The following is a 21,227-nucleotide window of genomic DNA, read 5'->3' as shown; positions in this document are numbered from 1 at the left end:
TGAGCGTTCGTCCAGTATTAACAGGCCTGAGATGAGCCTGGCTGACTGTAACTTGTGTGTGCCTCAGTCCCTTCAATTTCTGGTGCTTTGCAGATATGTTTTAAGATTATTTTAGGAGTTTCTAGTTGCTCAAATGGGTGTCATTTCTGATAATTGTATGTTTCCTTCGTATTCATTGCTTGATTTTGCTTGTGAGAAAGTGTCACTCATAGTTGTTTAAATGTCACTCATAATTACACTGAAATTACGATAATGTCACACATAGCAATCTGAAACCTTGGCAGCTATGGATGTGGCATATTTGACTCCATTATATGACCCGGAAAAGCACATTTCTGGTTTCGTCTCCCATGATGATATTTAATCAATAATGGCCTGTCTACCCCTTGAATAAAATAATTCGTTTAAATTGTAAACAATGTTTAATAAGTAAAATGCAAACCTAATGCTCACAGTTCTGGTAATAGAATGTGGGCCTCTTTTATTTTGGGCATCCGAGCCATGTTTAAATCTCGTCTTCTGGAGCGGGCCATGTTAAGGTTTATTTTGTGTTCATAAGGTTTCTGGGAACCTCTTTCCAATGTGAAACATTCCCCGCAGAACAATAGTGTGCATTGCACCGTTATCGCTAGGAGGCCTTTCAAGGTTGAAACCCCCAGCAGACCTTGAAACAGATGCCTGGGAATCTTGAAGCAACTGCAGCTTTGAGAACCCTGCGGTAGAAACGTGAAACTGCAGCAACAGTGAAGCCAAATCATTTGATGACAAAGAAGGCATTCTTTGAAGCGTGTGTTGTAGATTTAATATTTGCACTTTCCTGCCATCTAGTGCTGGATTCAGACTATTACAAGTTGTTTTTCTTCGAAGAAGGCTTTGTTTGAAGCAGGCAGTGTGATTACATCCTCGAAACGCACTAGACACGAGGACGCAGACTCCACCCCTGTATCACCTTTTGCGACATCGGGTTCTGACGTAACTCGAGCCGCTCTTTCGGGTGAGGCGTAATGTTGACGAATTTGAGACTAGAGAAGGAAATCAGAATGCGAGTTGTACCGGAGAAGAATTATACATATTACAACACAGAAGATGGATGTTTTTTGACGGAGGTCCCCGGACTACAGTGAATTAGTGGGCAGGCCACATAAGAAAGACACATGGGTGGGGGGGGAGGCGTTTACATTGCATTTATATAGCGCTTACTACCTCTGACGAGGCGTTGAAGCGCTTTACGACCTAGCACGCTGTCCGGAAGTCCAAAGTTAGTGGCTATTGAGGATAGTCCTGCATGCTAAAGGAAAGCACTCCATGCATTAATTTCTTTGAGATGATTAGCAACCTGGGTGTGATCATTAGAGGGGGCTCTGTGAGAAGCAAATGCGGCAGTCAATGGATATTGTTATTGTTTCCGAAAAGAGTTTAAGACAGAATTGCATTCGATTTAGAATAGTAGAGGCAGGTAGAAGGGAAGCAAAGGTGCATTAAAGAAAATAAAGGATGGAAGTAAGTAAACATTTCAGTGAAACTCGAGTTTTAATGTAGAATTTTTAAGGAATATAGCAGGTAGTTTTTTTGCACGCAGTCTATGGATGTAAATCTGTTGAAACGAACAGTTTTAATTTCTGCTCTAAAGGAAAGTCGTTTTTACAATCTTTCTAGAGGTACTTAAGAGGTTGCACAGATACTTCCCACACTGAAAAAGCCAAGCGACTGTCAAGCAGTGCAACATTAAACACGCCCCGTTACATGTAATTACAATTTGAGAACACCCCCATAGCCCCACTATTGGCTTCAATCTGCTTTCGCATGTTTTGGAAGTGTCCGCTTTAAGCAAAATGAAAAAAGGGCACTGTCTTTTTGGACCAGACGCTGAAGCAGAAATTCTCCATGTTTTATTGAATTGTTTTTAATATCTCTTAACAAAATATATTTGTGCCAGATTTCATCCTAGAATATTTTTAATCAATCCAAGCTTATAAGTGTTTAGCTTACCAATTGCTACTGGCAACTTTTTAATACTGTTAGGCGTATAAGAAAATGATTCTATAAAGTGGAGAGGCTATTGGTGCTTTATGCCCTAATGGAACAGTACCCTTCTGGGCCCCAGGAAGTTGCCTTAAGTAGACCCAACTTTTAGGGTACGTAATGTGAGTCAAGGGATAGTATTGATGGTGACATGGAGGAGCACAGCTGAGGGCTCTGATTCCGCGCACCATTAATCCCCACAGCTACGACCACAAAGCCCAGGAAAAACGTTCAGTCTTAGAGAAACAGCTGCCCAAGAGCACACAGCATTGGCCATGAGAGGTTCAGCCTGCAGGGGAGTCTGAGCTCCAAAATACGGAACTGACCAGAAAGGAGATCTATGTCTCAGTGAAGAATCCGACTCAAAGAAGGGCTTGAACTCTAGAATCCAGATCACATTTACAACTCTCAAAAACTCATGCCTTCTTGGGGGCCACCTTAAATACGACATGAGCCAAAGCTTATCCTACTCAAGAGAAAGTGCTGGCGTTTCAGACACAGCTACTCCTTTACCAGATGTCTCATCCCCTAACAGCGGGAAAGATGACAAAACTGAAGAATAATGGCATCATGCAGAGCGCTTGTACGGAATGCTCTAGTGCATATGCTCCCACTGCAGCAGTGTGCCTGGGCATGGGAGGATATTGTGTTGGCCCAAGCTTGAGCACAAACTGCAGTGGTGGAATCCAACCAACGCATTAAAGGCCGGTCACTCTTAGACCCTTCGCTGCAAGGTACCCTCAGCACAAATTCATCCTTCTCAGGGTAGCGAGCACTTCTAACAGGAATGAATGTGCAAGTTTACTCCGGCCATGTATCTAATTGCATCAGTTTGGTGCAATTGAAAGCAGTACAGTTTGCCTTGAAAGCCTTTCAAAGAATTCTTGACAGCAGACCATCACGACTCAAGCAATTTGGATATGATGCAATAGTCGGCACGCTTACCTTCTACTAGAACATCCTCAGGGGTAGACTGCGATTCCATGGATCTCCTAAACAAGGATCACATGGAGTGACTCACACGGGGAAAATACCAAGTTATAAGAGAGATACTTTTGCTAGTGGCAGACCCCATACGTAGATCTGTTGGCAGTCAGGGAAACAGGAAATATCAATGCTGTATTATCATGTTTCCAAACCCCAGTCTCCAGGGAATGCTATGTGGATGTACTGGTCATTGATTTTTGCATGCGCCTTCCCCTACTTCTCCTGATTCCTTACATAGAGTGAATGATGAAAGCGGTCTCCATGGGATACCCATAACTCCCATAAGGCCATGATAGACTTGGTTCTCAGCCAACCTAGAGATGTCTGTGCATCTATTTCACAACCTCACACTGTAACACAAGCATGACCTCAACAGCAAGGGAGGGTGTATCCAGATCTGAGATCACCGAATCTGGCGATCTGAGAGTGTGGTTAACATTAGCTCAGGGTCAAATACAAGCTAATCCTTGATTCCTAATTTTTTTTGTTCCCGCGAGGTCCTGAGGTAACGGCTGCTTCTTCATCACACAATTAACTTTGGTTGCTCTATCAGAACATCCTTAATATATGGTTGCCCCATCTGTGTCACAATTTGAAATATACACCAGAGAACTGGGCTGTGTGATGAAGGATGCCACCCTGGAGTGAGTGACAGCTTGGCACCCTTTAAATGCTAGAACTCTCCCTATCTTTTGTCTCACAGTAGTGATGAACTCCGGGACAAGTCACGTGCCCAAATAATGTGAAAAAGCTTCTCCCATTGTCTCCTAGAGAATAACTTGTTCTGTAGCATTTCTTTGGGAGACTATATTGTAGGTGTTCTCTTTCCTACCCTTTCCTCCTCTGTGTATAAATATCTTCTACTACCTCAGGAATGCTCAACAAATCTTAAGGAAGCAAGACAGCTTACTACTAGCGCTTGCTACAATAAAGAAAATACCAAGTAGAAGCGTTGTGTTGATTACAGCACATAAGACTAGGCACAACATAATTTTTTCAATCTGTATCACACAGTAAAAAATCAAACTTGGCTTGCAGTTCCTTCCGAGTCCATTTAGCAACAGTTTCTGCGCATTGGCAAAATAGAATTCCGACCCATTTTTAAGATTTCTTTATTAAGAGTTTTTCATTAATGGGTAAAGAATCATACCTCCTGTTGAAGAAATTGTGTTATTAGTTGCGAAGGATATGAATTCTTCACAAGTAAAGGGTCCACAATTATGTTATTACTGGGAACCAAGTGCCTCATTGTAGCAAAGGACTCTCTCAGGGTGGCCAACCAGCAGTCCACTAGGAAATGTTTATGGAACTGAATTCAACCACACATTGAATGAGATTTATTTCATTCGGTTCTGGCTGCTCCTTCTGCTGTGTTTGTGAAACCGATTTCAAATCAGTGTTTTGGGAAGCCCGATATAAAATGTGCATAGAGAAGCTGGTCTGAAATCAGATTTGTTTAATTTCTGATGTAATCTTTAACTTTTTTAGCGTGCATCGAAGACTTTCCATATTTAGTTCAGTTCTAGTTCACGAAAAGTTCTGATAATTTAGTGAGGTCAATAACCTTTCACATTTTATTTTTGTTTTTTTGACAGGTGTTCTCTGTGGATTAATTGCTATCGCGGATACCGTGAAACCAGAGGCACAACTCGCGGTCCACACCTTGAAGTCGATGGGTTTAGAAGTTGTTCTAATGACTGGAGACAACAGCAGGACAGCGAGAAACATTGCTGCACAAGTAGGTCTTGGGGTATTATATTTTTGGGTGTAAGTTTTAATTCCCAATAGTAACTCAGCTTCCTTCACTCAGTTCAGACCCCACTTAACTTCATAACCAAGCAAGGAAGACATACATTAAAAATATATCAAAAGGTGAAAAAAAAATACATACAACAATATCATTGTTAAATACAGCAGGAAAATATCCTTTACAACGCAACTTTTACCACGCAGTGCCTTTACGACGCAAATTTTACAACGCAAACCATTACAACGCATTGAGCTGGGGGGCGCTCTAGGATAGGGAATAAGTTTAATTTACTATCCAACACCTTCCCTAGTGTCCACGGGGACTGGAGTTGGAATAGTAAATTAAACTATTCACTATCCAGCACCCCAAAGCGCTATGCGTTGTAAAGGTTTGCGCTGTAAAAACCGCGTTGTAAAGGCATGCGATGTAAAAGCATGCGTTGTAATGTCATACATCCAATACAGCAATATTAAGACAAGCATTGGAAATGCAATAGGTCTCGCATTAGGAAAGTTTGAGCTATTGGTATTGTAAATGGCAATTTTTTTTATTTCTGTATTGGTTTTGAAAATAGCTAAATTAATAGCTTTGTCATTTACAATGCCAATAGTTTTAACTTTCGCAAATGTGACACCTATAGCATTTGTAATGCAATATGTGTTGTATTTACGTGACTTAGATGTATTGATATTACAAATAACAATGGCTTTTAATTTTTTTAAATAATTAATACTTAAATAAAAGTTATTGTAATTTATAATAGCAATAGCTTAAACTTTTGTAAATAACGTTTGTGAAGATTGTGTTCAGTGTATTTTATTGTGACGAAAATACAAGAACAGAAGTGAAATTTTAACATCTTTCTGTGACATTTGTAATAAAGATTGAAACATTGAGAGAACATATTTGAACCAGTTGTTGTTGAATGGTTGCACAGATTGATGCTGCGATGGCGCAGAGTGATGTTGTGGTGGCGACGAGTGATGCTGTGGCGTTCAGTGATGCTGTGGTAGCGCATAGTGATGTTGTGGGCCCCTGAGTGATGCTGTGGTGCTGCAGAGTAGTGATGAGTGATGCTGTAGTGGTGCTGAGTGGTGCTGTGATGGTGCTGAGTGATGCTGTGGTGGTGCTGAGTGGTACTGTGGTGGTGCTGAGTGGTGCTGAGTGATGATGTGGTGGTGCTGAGTGGTGCTGTGGTGGTGCTGAGTGATAATGTGCTGGTGCTGAGTGAAAATGTAGTGGTGCTTAGTGATGCTGGGGTAGCGCTGATTGATAATGTGGTGGTGCTGAGTGACAATGTTTGTACGGAGCAACAATTATAAGGTAGTGAGAGAGACGAGAAAAATACTAGCTATTTACAGTGAATAGTACAGACCTCGTAGATTAATAAGCAGAGTAAGCAGGAGGTACTGCAGCACATGCCTGTGAGCGATGAGCAGCGGCGTACACCAAGAAATTTTAAATCGTGCTTACAAGTATTTTTTAAACATACTATAGTGTAACATTTATGACATCTTAGTTATCACCGAAAATGTCCCTTACCTGAGTCACCAGCAATGAACAGTCGCTTTTGTAAAACCAACCTCATCCAACAGTAAAAAAAGGAAATATTTTGCTTTAGTAGTATGCAGGTTTAAAGAGGAACTGGAGTCGAAAATTCCGAAAAGAATAAACACAAAGTCGTCAATGAAATAGAGTCACTATCAATGAATTGGCGCTTTTGTAAATCCTACGGTTAGAACAAGACTCAGAGATTGAGTTGTTTTTTTGATGGAGTGGGATGAAGCCAATCCAAAGTCAATAGATAAAATTGGAAGGAAGAGTCATCAGGACCCAGGAGAAGGATCTCAATTAGAAGCAGGGCCTAGGAATAGGACCTCTTTCTTTGGACCACTGAACCAGGGTTAATGAAGCAGTATCCATCTTATAGCTTAGGTGTGGTCTTGTGCAATCTACTAGTTGCCTACCGTACCAGGGCTTTGTCTCTGGAACCCTCCCTAAAAGCTTCAGAGCCCGAGGCAGATTGACCCAAGACTGGTTAAGAATATGACAAACATGAGGCTGAAGAATGGCTCAAGCGGAATTTATTGGTACTGAAGAGGATGATTGTTGTGAGAAATAAAATTATTTTGCAGCATATTTTGGGAGGGATCGCTAGTGTCTGAGATGAAGGACTGAGTGTAAGCATACAGCAACTGCAGTGGGTGAGGTAATTTGTGTTTTTTACACCATCCAAACTGCTTTATTTCCAGTATTGCCACTGAGATCGTTCTGTAAGTTGCAATTTTTAATGACCTATTTTTGAGAGTATTGGACAATTTGACCTTCTGTATCATTAATTGACCAATGTGGGCAACGCTGCGTGTGTACCATTTTATATTTGGTCTAGGAGATGCAAAGGTGTGCACTTGGGATGTGGTGAAATTTAAGGCTGGAGACGTTTTGCATGAGAGCATCAGCATTGATGGCATTTTCCTCTTGGCCCACAGTGAGGCGGGCCTCACAGAGTTAGGGTTGGCCTCATTGCCGCGTGCACCATGAATGTTGAAAACAAGGACATGGACAGACCATGCGAAGAGCTGCCAGTCCCAGAGGCGAGGATTGGGTATCTGGAATTCTGAGATGTCAGGGCCCTTCCACTTCACTGGTGAACGTATTGACCACTTGAGTAAATCTAAAGGTGCTGTCATATCTTTGTTTGCCTCTTGTGTGTCAGGTCAGGTGATGAGTTTGCTGAGCAGGCACAGCAGAATGAGATCATCTGCTAGGCTGCCAGGGTTAGAGGTAAAAGGTTAATGCGTTTTCGTTGAAGGAATATAGACTGACTTACAGGTGACAGATTTTACCAGAAGGTGTCATGTAAACTGTGCATCATCTTTCAGCCGAACTGGGTAAGATTAGGCTTTTTTTCTATATTTTTTTAGGATACTCTAGTTAAAAAGTGGTAGCGCTGAGAGTATAGAACCAGATGTGGTTAGCCAGGAGTCACTGAGGACTAAATATCTAAAGCTGCTATCATAGTTAAGGTTGTGAATCCTTGTGACATGTTGGCAATACCCATACAGTGAAGAGTCCACCTCTGATGAAAAGCCCCGAATTGCATGTGATAAGCGCTGTCATTGGTAGATTCAGCAAACATTGAGCAGAAGCATGTGAGACTGTGGGTCGAACAAATGAGGCTTCTGCTGGGATTGTTGTACCAACTCCAAGCTTTGTGACCACTTGTGGAAATAGGAGCGCAATTTCCCTCTCATGGTAAATAGGTCAACACTCTTTTGATTAGGCACTTGTCAGGTTTTCTTGTGCTACCTGCTGGTAAAGAGTGAGACGTATGAGTGTATGGGAGAAGGGAGGTGCGCGTGGCTGCAGCGAGAATATGCCATGGACGCATGGTAATTGGGCAGGTGTGATTTGATGGTGAGATGCTTAGTGGGTCAGGCAATGGTGATTTCTGGACTTTTTTGCATGACTGTCCATACCTGGAATTGGAAGCTATGTCTCTTGTTTTGGTTGGTGCCTTGATGTTTGTGAAGTGGAGATGCGCTCCCCTGGGTTTGCAGAGTTTAAGAGAAGGTTTGAAGTTGATGGTGACCTGCAGAAACACAGCCTCACACTCCTTGTACTACACAGGGTTCAACAAAGTACACAGGGTTCCCCATAATGCTTGGTGATAATAATAAACAAAAGCAGCAAGGTCACTGCCCCGCCCGAGAACAGTTGTAATTCAAGGAGCGTGAACTCGCGTTCCGTGGCTGCCTTACACGGCGCGCGCGCTCTCTCTGTGAGGGTGACAACGTTCAACTGGCACGCGCGGTAAAGCCGCGGTCTCGAGTCAGAGCCGGCGGGCGGATGAAACGCTGCTGCTGGGGGATCCCATTGAGAGGCAGCGGCTTGAGGAGGTCCCCATGCGAAAAGCGGCATAGCCCAGTATCCCCGCACAGTATCACAACCCGCTGCTCGCACCCTAAAGGCCAAGGGATAGCCACCGCGGCCTGGAACTGGGCTATACCAGTGCCCCACTTTCAGGGGCTACCGTTCCTAGAGACTGTGCTCGGCGGGCCAGTATGAGCGTAGGGGCGACAGGCAGCCCGGCAGAGATGCCACACAGCGGGAGCCCAGCGTCCTGAGCAGAGCTCCCACTGGGGGAGGGTGGAGGCAGCCGCGCTCAGTGTGTCTTCGTCCCTGGGGGCCCCCTGGTTTAGGGCCCGCGTCCGGCCCCCGAGATCCCTGACCTGAGCCACCTGACCGAGGAGGAGCGCAGCATCATCATGGCAGTCATGGACCGGCAGAAGTAGGAGGAGGAGAAAGAAGAGGCCATGCTCAGGTAAGCGCCCCCAGCATCGGTGTGTGTGCGCGTGTGAACAGGGGAATTCTTGTAGGGAAGGTGGAAGCTATCGGAATGCCTTTTGGGGATGCTTTGGGGGCACCATATCGATGGTCTTATATAGCTGCTGAGCAGGCATCTAGGAAGCTCTACCTCCTGCACTTCTAGTCCTTCAGGGGAGTGGAGAATAGAGGGTACAGAGTGGACCGAACCACCGCGAGACACTGAGCGAGAGAGCAGCGGCGCGCACACTGGGAGGCAGCCCCCACCGCATGGGCGGCGCACGCACAGAAAGGAACCCAACGCCAGGAGGGGCGGAGGGCACGCACACACGCGGGGCCCAGCGCCGAGGTAGGACATAGGAAAAATCCTATTTCTTGGCTCTTTTTCAGGACCAAGTTAAACTATTGCACTGCTTCACCCTGAGGAAGACAACCAATGCTTGGGACTTGAGCAGGCAGGGCACTTTGCAAGGGCAGATGGGAGGGCACTATTAAGTTCACAGTAGAGCTCTTTGGAAGAGATGAAATGTTGTCTTAATTCAACGGAAGGGGCATAGAAGGGAACTTTAGAAGTGAGGTGAGGTAAGGAGGGGAGTGTGTGCGTATGTGTGTGCATGCGTGAGTGTGGCTGCGCGCGTGATTGAGAGAGGCGAGAGGCGCTGTGTGAATGTGGGACAGGAGATGTGCACGGCGCCGGGCTGGAGGTGCGCGTCCACAAACCCGAATTGCTGCGCGTGCCCTGGTTTGACTCCCTTGAGAAGCATCTCGGCAACAATAGGTCTCGAGGGCGAGACCTAAAAACAACATCTGCTCCCTCAACAGCTGAAAACGGACGTCTGCCTCCACAGTATTGCAAAATACAATATTACCCCCTCAATAGGAAAAATCACACAAATGCCAATTATTTGGCAAATTACAACTCTTCCTCCCACATTAGGGGAAAACACACAACTGCCACCTACACAGGTGATCACTACAGGCCTGATTTTTACTAGGTGAAAAGTAATTGCCCTGTACTCCCATTTTCTTTAGCATGACACACCCCAGAATGCTTCCTCTGCAAGAGTGAAGTCCTAGCTGCCATGAAGCAGGTTGAACATGACTGCCACCTTAGAAAGAAAAACACAGGATGACTCAGATGTTGAGGGATAACAATATAACCGCTGCCTTCGAAGAGGAACACACAACTTCCTCATCAGTTAGTGAAAATACCAAATTACCTCCTCAACAGGCTAAAAGGCTTTCAATTTCCTTTTCAGACAAAACACGACTGACTTCTGAAAAGGTGAAATACGTCACACTCTATAATAACTGCCTGGTGAGATCACAATCTGTAATAACTCCCTGGCGAATGGTATTGTTCCCTTCTTTTGTAAAACAACTTTAGTCACCCTCTCTTCAAAAAGGATACTTAAGAACCTAATATCTCTTCCAACTATCCTATTTCCATTCTTCATTTTTGTATTAACATTTTAACTATTTGGATGAATACACAGCTCATTTCTTATATTGAGGAAAACAGTGTCCTTAATGCATTTCAGTCCAGTTTCAGGCCCTCATTTAGCCCAGAAACAGTGCTAGTGGCTGCAGTCAATGACATCTGTATGATCTTGAAGCAGGGAGCCCTGAGTCTCTACGCGTCATTGATCTGTTGTCAGCCTTTGACAAGATCTCACATGCTGTCCTGCTAGATCCATTAAACGTTATTGGTTTGGGGGACAACGCTCTAAGATGGTTTGAATCCTTTATTGTAAAATTGAACACAGGCTGTTCAGAGGGCTTTATTCCGTGCAGATTTTAAAGGTACGCCCTGTGGAATCTCTCAGGGATCTGTTCTCAGTCCAACTCTCTTTAATATATATGTTGCTCCATAAGCGTATCAGATCACCTAGTCTGGGTTCTAATTTTATGGCTATGCTGATGGCACGCAGATCATCTCAGACAAGACAGATGTGCTGATTTTCGGTAATCCTTAAGATTGGTGCCCCCTGCGGTGGCCCCAGGCATAAGGGGAGTGCCCTAAATTGGCAACTACTACCTGGAAACTTTAATATGTACACCATATAAAAAGCTAATGGCCACTTGTTTTTTTAATCCTAAAAAAATTATAGATTCATCCATTCCTTCCTCAATACTCCAGCAGCTGTTAACACAAGCCTTGATACTCAGCAGGTTGGACTATTGCAATGCATTGTATGTTGGTCTCCCTGCCTATCTTATGCTGAGACTGGGGAGGCAGTTTCGAGTTTTACCTACTGTAGACTAGCAGCATGTATCACCTGCTGAGAAGCCATTAATGCCATTTCACTTCCTGAGCTGGAGGTTATTTTTCATTTGGTGAAGGCTTAGTGAGGTTTTTACTTGCTAAGACAGAAGTCACCTCTATAGTCTGCTTATGGTTATCCACATGCTGGTACTGGTGGGCATGTCGGTGGGTTTGTCATGCTGGAAAGGCAGATCTATGTTCTCTCCTTTTGAGGAGGTAATCATATTCTTTTACTTGTTACTGGGACTGTTGGGTGTTTTCTGCTGCTGAGTAGGCATTCGTGTTTTTAACCTGATGAGAGCGCATTTATGTACTCTCACCTGCTGAGCAGGCAGTCTTACTTTTACCTGCTCAGGAGATATTTATGTTTTATTTCCACAAGAGGAAGAATTATTTTCGTTTGCTGAGAAAGTTGTGTGTTTTCTTCACTCTTGTGGGCAGTTGTGTGTTGTCATCTTCTGGCGGAGGCTGAGCGCAGCCGTCTAGACGAGGGGTGCCTTTTAAGCTGCCAGAGATGGAATTGGTTCGAGATGCTGGATAAATGGCTTTGTGGCAGATGCAGAGAGCCTTCAACCAACATCTTTTCTTAACTGGGAGCCAACGTTACCAGTTGCACATAGGCACTATCAAATCTCTGCATGCCAAATATCAGTCTGGCAGCTGTGATGCGTGGAAACATACAACTGCCTACAAACCATGTACACTTGTATCCATACTGTGAGTACATATAACATACAAATGCCAGGCAGGGGGCAACCATGTGACTGCATCCCCTGCAGGTTTAAACCTATGACTGCACATCTAAAGGTTGCAAAGGACTGCTCCGTCAGAAACAAAAAAAGACAGAATTGTACAGCTAATTTTTAAGATATCCTCATCAATTATCCGCTATTCCTCATTTATTATTTCCTGAATCATCACTCCTCTTCGATCACCCTTCATTAGCCATCCCTCCTCCCTCATCCCTCAACCATCAAGTGTCAGTGTCATCATTCTAAGCTGAAGATGAATTTAATGCACGGCTGTTCTCTTGGTAAGTTAAAACACACGACTATCTAACCAAGGGGAAAAAACATACAACTGACTGCTCCTTTGGCATCTGGAAACATAACAGCTCCTCTCCTGCTCCCCTCTCTCTGCCCCCTCAGTGTGTAAAACACACCACTGCATACTTTACTACCAAAATGTAAACACTCTGAGCTGCGGAACTGGGCCGGGGTCCTAACGCCGGTCCGCTTTCCTCCTCTCCCCCTTATCCCCCGCTTTTATTTTAATTTTATTTAGTGCATTTTTATAAAGCGTGGACATTACCCAAAGGTGTCAGAGCGCTGTACAGTAGAGCTGGTTATGTTACAAGGGAAAAGTGGTACAAAATAGAACATTACAAAGACTAAAAATGAAGGGTATACAAACACAAAATCCAACACAGCACGCAGGGGTGAGGAATGCACAGGAAAAAATACAAATTTACAATGAAGAGTGAACTTCCAAGAGGGGCCTGAGAATGAAGGGTACACAAGCATAAATTGCAACACAGCACGCAGGGGCGTGAGAAATGCACAGGAAAAAATTTAAAGTTACAATGAAGAGCGAACATACAGAGTGCAACCACTCTCCCCAAAGACTTTTAGATAACAGGGCGCAGACGGAGCCCCCAAGACCCTCGGAGCAGTTAGATTCACAGGATGGTTGCTCTGGAGCCCCAGAACTAGAAACCACATGAGCTGGGCAGGAGGGGCCATTGCTCGGCAGAGGGAAAGGGCACAGTGCGCTCGAGGTGGCGCTGGTCAAAATAGCACCAACCACACATGCCAAATTCCCATAGCAGGCAGCCGAGAAAAAGACCCCGGGGGCAGCACACGCATTTCTAACGGTCATCTTTGTGAGTTTGTCGCTGCGGAGAAATAACGCTCCTGCGCGCTGTGCCAGGCCGTGGGTGTGGCGTTTTTTTTTTAACTTAAAATTGGCCTTAAATACGATCACACAACCCCTCAAAACCATTTTACCCCCCTGCACCCAAGCCTTCCTGCGCACTCCCTCTGGTATGTGTGTGACCTTCACCCCACCACCTCCGAATTACACTTGAATCTGCGCTGTGTCCTGCGTGCAATCTCCGCGTGTTTGTGTGTCACCAGGCCTTTCACTTTTAATTTCGAATCCGGCCCAGTTGTGACGGTGCCACGCCCCAGCCCAGACAGTGCCGTGCAATTCAAACGACTGGACAGAGTAAACGGTCCTGACTAGACTCACCTGCTGACAGGGGGCTGGGGGCTGAAAACAATTAAATGCTGTGCCTCGCTCTTTTTCTCCGTCGTTGACTCGTCTCTCTCTGGCCTCTGACATCATGAGATGCCTGCCTCCTTGACCTCGCCTCACCATCACGCGCACTTTGCGCGAGCCCAGCCTCAATGCGCATGATCAACACCCAGACCCCACCCTAAGAGGTGAACTACACCTCGGATTGTCGGCCGCGCGCAGACGCAGGGGCCGGGCAGAGGAGACGTCATGGATCTGCAGCAGCAGGTGCATTTATTTAATACATTATTCATTACGATTATGAATTGCCTAAATCGGACACGGCCGGTACAGAAGAAGTTCACAACAGTAAGTACTACTGTACAGCAGGCACTTACGTTGATCTTAAGTGACGGTGCGTGTTGTTTTTGCCAGGCTCTCTCTCATTCTGTGGGGGCGGGGGTGGGAGGCCCGGGGTCCGTCGTCACGACTCGTGCGTCATTCTCAGAGGCCCCTGAGTCCCCTAAGCAGTATGAGAAGGTGTCACTCGTATTCGTAGAAATGTATGAAAATGTCACACATGGCAATTTGAAACCTTGGCAGCTATGTATGCTGGCTTGCCAGCGAAAGCGGGACAGGCGCTGTGCTTTTTGTTCCCAGGTTCTGTACATTCCAGCTCCAGGTGTCCATCCTGCTCCCTTTAAATACCCCTGCACCCCATAATCATAACCCACCCTTACTCCTTGAAATACCCCAACACCCTTAAACACTAACCCATCTTAACCCTATAAATATACCCTGTACCCCAAAACCCAAACCTATCCCTAAACACTAAAAATACCCCTGTACCCCAAAACCCAAACTTAGCCCTGAACCCTAAAAATACCCCTGTACCCCAAAACCCATACCTATCCCTAAACCTTAAAACTACCCCTGTACCCCATAACCCAAAACTATATCTGAACCCTTAAAATACCCAAACACCCCAAAACATATACCTCAGTACCCCAAAACATATACCCCTATACGCATACTTACCTTATCCAAACATAAAAAAACAAGCATTTACAATGCAATGGTTTTGCCTTTGTTAAAGTTAGAGCTATTGGCATTGCTCTTGACATTATTTTTATTTTATTTATGTTTTGTTTTAACATAAATACATGGCATTGTAATTTACAATGCCACTAACTTTATCTCTCGCAAATGACAGACAAAAACACCCACACAATGCCCTTCCACACACACAGCCACACAGAGCCCCCCACACACACAGCCCCCCACACACACAGCCACACAAAGCCCCCCACACACAGCCACACAAAGCCCCCCACACACACAGCCACACAAAGCCCCCCACACACACAGCCACACAAATCCCCCCACACACACCCACACAGAGCACTCTACACACACTTACACAGCACAAGCAGGCAACAGGGGCACATGGAGGCACAAGCAGGCAACAGGGTCACGAAAACGGAGGCACAAGCAGGCGACAGGGTCACGAAAACGGAGGCACAAGCAGGCGACAGGGGCACGAAAACGGAGGCACAAGCAGGCAACAGGGGCACGAAAAAGGAGGCACAAGCAGGCGACAAGGGCACGAAAACGGAGGCACAAGCAGGCAACAGGGGCACACGGAGGCACAAGCAGGCAACAGGGGCACGAAAACGGAGGCAAGCAGGCAACAGGGGCACACAGAGGCACAAGCAGGCAACAGGGGCACAATCAGGCAACAGGGGCACAAGCAGGCAACAATGGCACAAGCAAGCAACAGGGGCACAAGCAAGCAACAGGGGCACACGGAGGCAACTGCAGGCAGGACACTACCGGGCTGTGCCTTGGGACTGAGGACGCCGTGAAAATGGGGCATGTTATAGCGCCATAATTCTGTGAGTACTGACCCCCCTCCTTAAGGTGTGGAGCTCTCGGCACTGACCACTCGGCCACTGGTGGGCGTCATCACTGTACCAGCCCTCTCTTGGAAACTGGGAGCCCCGGCTCGTGCTGCTCTGCGGGGACAGGGTAGGTGGACAAATTCTGTCCGTGCAGCGAACGAGGGTGCGGCGGGCCTGCTGTTGCCCGGATCCTCCTGCTGAATACTGTGAGGAGCGAGGGAGCTCCGAGTGACCAGCCCGACACTACCTCACAAAGACTGAGGGCAGAGGAAGGTGCGGTAGTGGGAGCTGTAAGAGCGACATACACCCGACTCTCCAGGACCCCCTGAATGCGCCGCCGTGCACATCGGTCGGCTCACCGGCCCCCCACGCAGCAAGGGTCATACACGGATGCACGCTTTTGAGGGGTGCTGTGTGCTCGTCCCTGCCGCTGCCTCATGGTGTTTGCGGACGACATACACCCCATTCCACGACAGGGCCACCAGGGGAGGGGGCGAGAGAGAAGGAGGGAGAATCAGCGGGAGGGAACGGACAGACGGAGAGCGGGATGGGGGGTGCCGGGGCAGGAACGGACACACGGAGAGCGGGAGGAGGGGTGCACCCAAAAACCAACAAGAGAACGATGACATTTGCTACCACACTCCTCCATACATGATGTGACATCAGCATGCACCCTGGCCTTTTCGACAGTTCACCACTCATACCCTTACTTATTGCTATAGTCATCCACAAAGAACACAACTCACTGCATACCCTTCCTCTTCTTAGTAAAACCCATGGTGACCTGACAGTAGCTAATAATTGCACAGTTTTGCATGACCACAGATTGTCCCTAACAGTATCTACAACTTTAGCTCTGCACTGGTAGGCACTCTGCACACATCCCACTAAAACTTTGTTAAACATTGTTCATGACATTAAAGGTAAATGAACCTAATTTTCTATCAGAATAACACCAGATGTACCTTCTTTGTTAAATATCTCTAGAAAGAACCAAACAGCATTCTCTGTGATCACTTGATCCACAAATGTCACTTCCACTCACTTGTGATAAATGATTGATCATAGCTACTGTCTAGTTTCAATGACAGACCTAAATGTAGAAAGTAAAAAAAAAAGAGAACCAGCACCCACTGACTGCCACACACTTTCAAGGCATATAATAGAACCTTCAGCTGGAGAGATAATCACTAAATATTTATGAGTCGACCTTTCCATCCCATCCCTGACACCAAAAGCCATTCTTAATAATTATTTTGACCAAATTATCATCCAAATAACTATATCAACATGACCCCTCCGGTGTCACAAATGAAGTGAGATGTTTCGAATCCTGGTGTAACTCAATTAATGTATGCTGCAGACATATCTAAAATTGTAAAAACTGAAATAACTTTCAATGTAGCTAGCATCTCATTGATATGCTGAAGCAGTTGACAATCCTCCAAATTTTGCGATTAAGATTGCGTAGATCCACACATAGACGCAAAGATTTACCTGCTTCAAGTGCCAACATAATTTGAGATAACTCCCCCTCTTCTATGGGCTCAATAACAGACATGGAACACAATTTGTCAAGTTCTTCCTTCAATTCTTGTCTAGGGCAGAGAGGCACTGTTACAAATGGGGTTTCTGGTTCGCTAGGGCATGCACCAAAGCCAGGCAGAAACCACCACTCTAGTCAGGGCAAAGGAGGTACAAGCTGAAGATAACCCCTGCTCACCCCCTTCGTAGCTTGACCAGAGCAGTCAGGCTTTTCCTAAAGTCAATGTGTAAAGCAGTTGAGCAACACACTCATACATCAGCGACACACTAGGCACACCACAAAAGAAACTCCACACAAGGTAATATGAATTATCCATAAAAACACGTTAGAACACAATCACATATATATACTGTGCCACCAGGCTCTTGTCATGACTTCACAGGTAGTACATAAATCAGTGTGCCAATCGGGCAGTTGTCATAACTTTACATACATCACAAGACCAATCGGGCCACTGTCATGACCATTACAGTTAGGGATAGTCAATAACTATTTGTAGAAACTGTACTTAGTATAAAGCATTAGGCATAAGCATCACATAAGTCGCACATCACTTTGTCTCAGAGGAGGCCATAGGACCATAAGTCCCCCAGAAACATTTGTGCCCCCTAATGATATCCAGCACCAACATTTAGTCGTGCACCACAGCCCACTTGTAGCAGTGCAAACACCAATACATGAACATCCCAATCAGCACAACACCTGCGCTTTCCTTTGGGTACTTGGTGTCCTTTGTACAGGCTTCCGGGCCAGACACCCAACTACACCAGAAAATGCAGCAGTCCTCGTCCCCGGGGGCCTCCGTTGAGGTTTCACCCCGTTTTGGAGCACAACACCACAAGTAAGGGGTGCAACACACCCTGCCTTAACGCCAAAAATCTGGAGACCCCAATGTAGGCGAAATACCACGGGTAGGGGTGTCCCATGCTCTGCCCACGTTGACCGGGGACCTCCCTTCATGCCAAGGACTGGTCCCATGAGCGCATTGCATGGGGCTCATCAGCCTGAAGCTCAGTCTCACTTACCATTCCCTGGGGGCTGAGCGAGTGTAGGGTGCAGCCGTCCGCTGGTCCGGTCTCCTCACATTCTGCTGCAGGCCGCCTGGTGCGGCTGGGAGGCTCCTGCCATCGTTCACAATGCACGCACCCAGGGCTGCTATCCAGCTAGGGGGTCCATGTCGAAAGCGGCTGAATGGAGCCCGCAAGGCTCCGGTCTCTACTGTGTGTGTCTGGGCCCTACCCCCAACAAGGCTGAGGAAACCCACGGAGCACTCTTCCTCACAGGAGCCCCGCCAAGGACCAGGCTTCCACAGCCTGACTTCCAGTTGGCGTCACGGCTGCTCTCATCATGAGGAAGTAAGAGCCCACTTCTCAGGCTTAGAAGTTTATAGTTAGAAGCGCCCTACCCGTGCTGTACTAAGCAGGGGCGCACATCTTTGGGCCATAGGTTTTTTCAGTGCTTTCCCAGCGCACTATGATATGGGAAAAATGCCACATGAGCCCCACATCTGGGCTCACCTACACCGGCCACAAAAATCCTGGTTTCAGCACCTAGACACCGCAACGGCTTATAGTTTTGTAAAAGAGGCTGAGCTAAGAAAACACACCGCCAGCGGCCCGGGACCCGTGAGCAGCATCGGAGCGGCCGCGCTAGGATTGGCTCGCTCAGGGAGGCTCGTCTGAGAAGGACGCGCTGCCATTGGTCCACCGCCAGGGTCTACACGAAGGAGCTGCGCTCCTATTGGCCGAGGACCGGAGAGGCGTGCGGCGTCATCAGGGGCTCGTCCCGAGAGCCGCGCACGGATTGGACGCGCGCCTGTGCCCCTCGAGAAGAGGCGCTGCTGCCGGGGGAAGTCCTCCTGCCAGCCCCTGGGACCTCGCGTGACTGCTGCCTACCCCGCGTGTGGCGAACTCGTCACCAGAGATCCCCGACTGTTGTGGGGGCATAACGAGGAGCAAGGGGAAGGTGACCGGAAGCGCTGAGAGCGCAGGAGAGACGTGGCGGAAAAGCACTCACGCAAGCAGGAAGGCGGGTGCCGGCAATGCCGGAACAGATTCGGGGGCGTTCCCGGCTTTCGGCTGACGTCGCGTGACGTCGGCAAAAGCCAAAGAATCTCGGGAACGCCCCCGAATCTGGTCCGGCATTGACGGACAGGCCCCTCGTCCAATGGCTAGGCTCCATTTATGGAGCCAGCCAATAAATGACGAGGGCCGACCCAAACCCACACTACAGTTCTCATCAGGTTTTCGCCTGCGCGAAAAAGATGCGCAGAGCGCATCTTTTCGCCAGGCAAAACCTAAAAAACATGCTTTTACCATTCATGCATTTACAACGAATGTGGCTTCTTCCATCAAGGAGATATGGAGTGATATATATATATCAATATATATATATCTCCATATCTCCTTGATGGAAGAAGCCACACGATCGGCACATTTGCATCCATTTCATTCAGGGAGCAGCTGCAACAGGAGACGCAGAGGAAACAGTCATCGTCATTTTCCTTAGCCAAACCGGTTTCGGGAATCCTTTCTCAATGGCATCTGCAAACAGTGATGGTTCGACATGCACTAGAATTTAAAGAGCCTGCCCCCGTGGGCGTGTCCGCAAAGCACGGCACTCTGGGTCTTGTAGTACATGAGCCAAAATAATCTCAAGTGAGTTCATCAATGTAGCAGTAAATAAAACAAAATTATTGAACCCCTGTGGGCTGATGAGATGTTGCGCTGGGTGTCCTATTGTCTTTGCTCAGCTGCTCCTGGACACCGGTCTCCCGTGTGATGATAGCACCATTGGGCGCCATTACGGGTCCGCACTCAAGCGGCTGGCTTTCTTCCGCAGCTGGGCTCTCGCCGCAAACATGCCAACACAAAGTTTAGCCCCGATTGAAGAAGCCACACGATCAGCAAATTGGCATCAATTTCATTCAGGGAATAGGTGCAACAGGAGACGCAGAGGAAACAGTTATCGTCATTTTCCTTAGCCAAACCAGTTTCGGGAATCCTTTCCCTTTCTCAATGGTATCTGCAAACAGTGATGGTTCGACATGCACTAGAATTCATTTTGTTATTTTGTTTTATTTACTGCTACATTGATCCACGTCTGGGCTGAGTGGCTGCAGAGGCTGCCACACAGCAGACATGTTGCTGGACCCCTGGGTGGAGATCCCCCGCTCTCTTGGGCCTGCAACAATGCACATCCTGGGCGAGGTGCTAGGTCTCCTCCCCCAGGATGGGCAAGGGGAAGCTTCGAAGGCATGCCACCTCTGTGAGCTTCTCCAGACCATTTGCTGTACCCAGCAACTGGCCCCCACCAGTCCTGACCCCCACTCTGGCGGGAAGACTGGCGGGAAAAACTACGTCAGGAAGGGGGGTGTGCTAGCCTGTGCCAACCCCACCTCTCAGGGGGGGAAGACGAGGTGAAGCACGACCCCGGGCTCCGGCCATCTTGAAGATGAGGAGCCCTGCCCAATCACAGTTAGGCTCCCCCCCCCCCCCCACAGGAGAGGAGCACGCTAGGGGGTGTACCCACCCCAGGACAGGAACCTATTGGTCTCTGCCCTTGCCCTACCTGTAACATCCCTAAATTCAGTATTTAGGGGCTCCCTGAACCTTCCTTCCGGAGATCCCGATACGAAAAGAAGAAAGAAGATCAAGAGGAAGAAGACCAGCCGTGCAGCTGCTAACAACAGGGCGACCACAACTGACTTGGCCCCAGCTCTACAGGCCTTTCGATCCTGGAACATGCTCCTGCCTGTACCACGGCGACTCCAGCGGACAGCAACCTTGGGACACCCAGAGGACCTGCCTGCCTTGACCCTCTCAAAGACTGGGACTCCCATCAGCAGAGGCTCTGCTGCAACAACAACCCTGGTGCCAGCCAGGAAGCTCCGGACCAGCCCGCTCTGCACCTGCCGAGCCCGGCCTGTGCCCAAGTGATCCAAGACCACGAGGACGTCCCCCCGGCGACTGGGACCCGAAGTCCAGTGCCCAATGACCCTCCTCGACGATCCAGACGACGCCTGCAGACTCGGAACCAGGCCCCCCCCCCCCAACTGTGACCAGCTGAGGGTAAGCTTTTCCGTCACCCAAAGACACCCCTGCACCCGGCGCCCTGCAACCCCCTGTGCCTTCCTTTGGGGTACCTACCTGTGCTCCAAGATCCCAACTTACCTCTCGAAGTGGTGGTCGCCCC

At 47.5% G+C, this 21,227-nt stretch overlaps 1 protein-coding gene across 3 annotated transcripts in view; it reads left to right on the top strand.

Moving 5' to 3' along the window:
• LOC144829566 (copper-transporting ATPase 1-like) overlaps nt 1-21,227 on the top strand; it is a 405,691-nt gene that overhangs the window by 330,306 nt on the left and 54,158 nt on the right. For 2 of the 3 annotated variants that reach the window (XM_078688825.1, XM_078688827.1), the window contains exon 19: nt 4,605-4,747. In XM_078688825.1, the coding sequence (XP_078544951.1) occupies nt 4,605-4,747 (143 nt within the window). Of the gene's footprint in view, nt 1-4,604; nt 4,752-21,227 lie in introns of all 3 variants that reach the window. The other variant, XM_078688826.1, reaches the window with a different exon arrangement.

This window comes from Lissotriton helveticus, chromosome 4_1 (assembly GCF_964261635.1).
Source record: "Lissotriton helveticus chromosome 4_1, aLisHel1.1, whole genome shotgun sequence".
Classification (NCBI taxonomy): Eukaryota; Metazoa; Chordata; class Amphibia; order Caudata; family Salamandridae; genus Lissotriton; species Lissotriton helveticus.
This window is presented reverse-complemented; position numbering and strand designations above follow the sequence as displayed.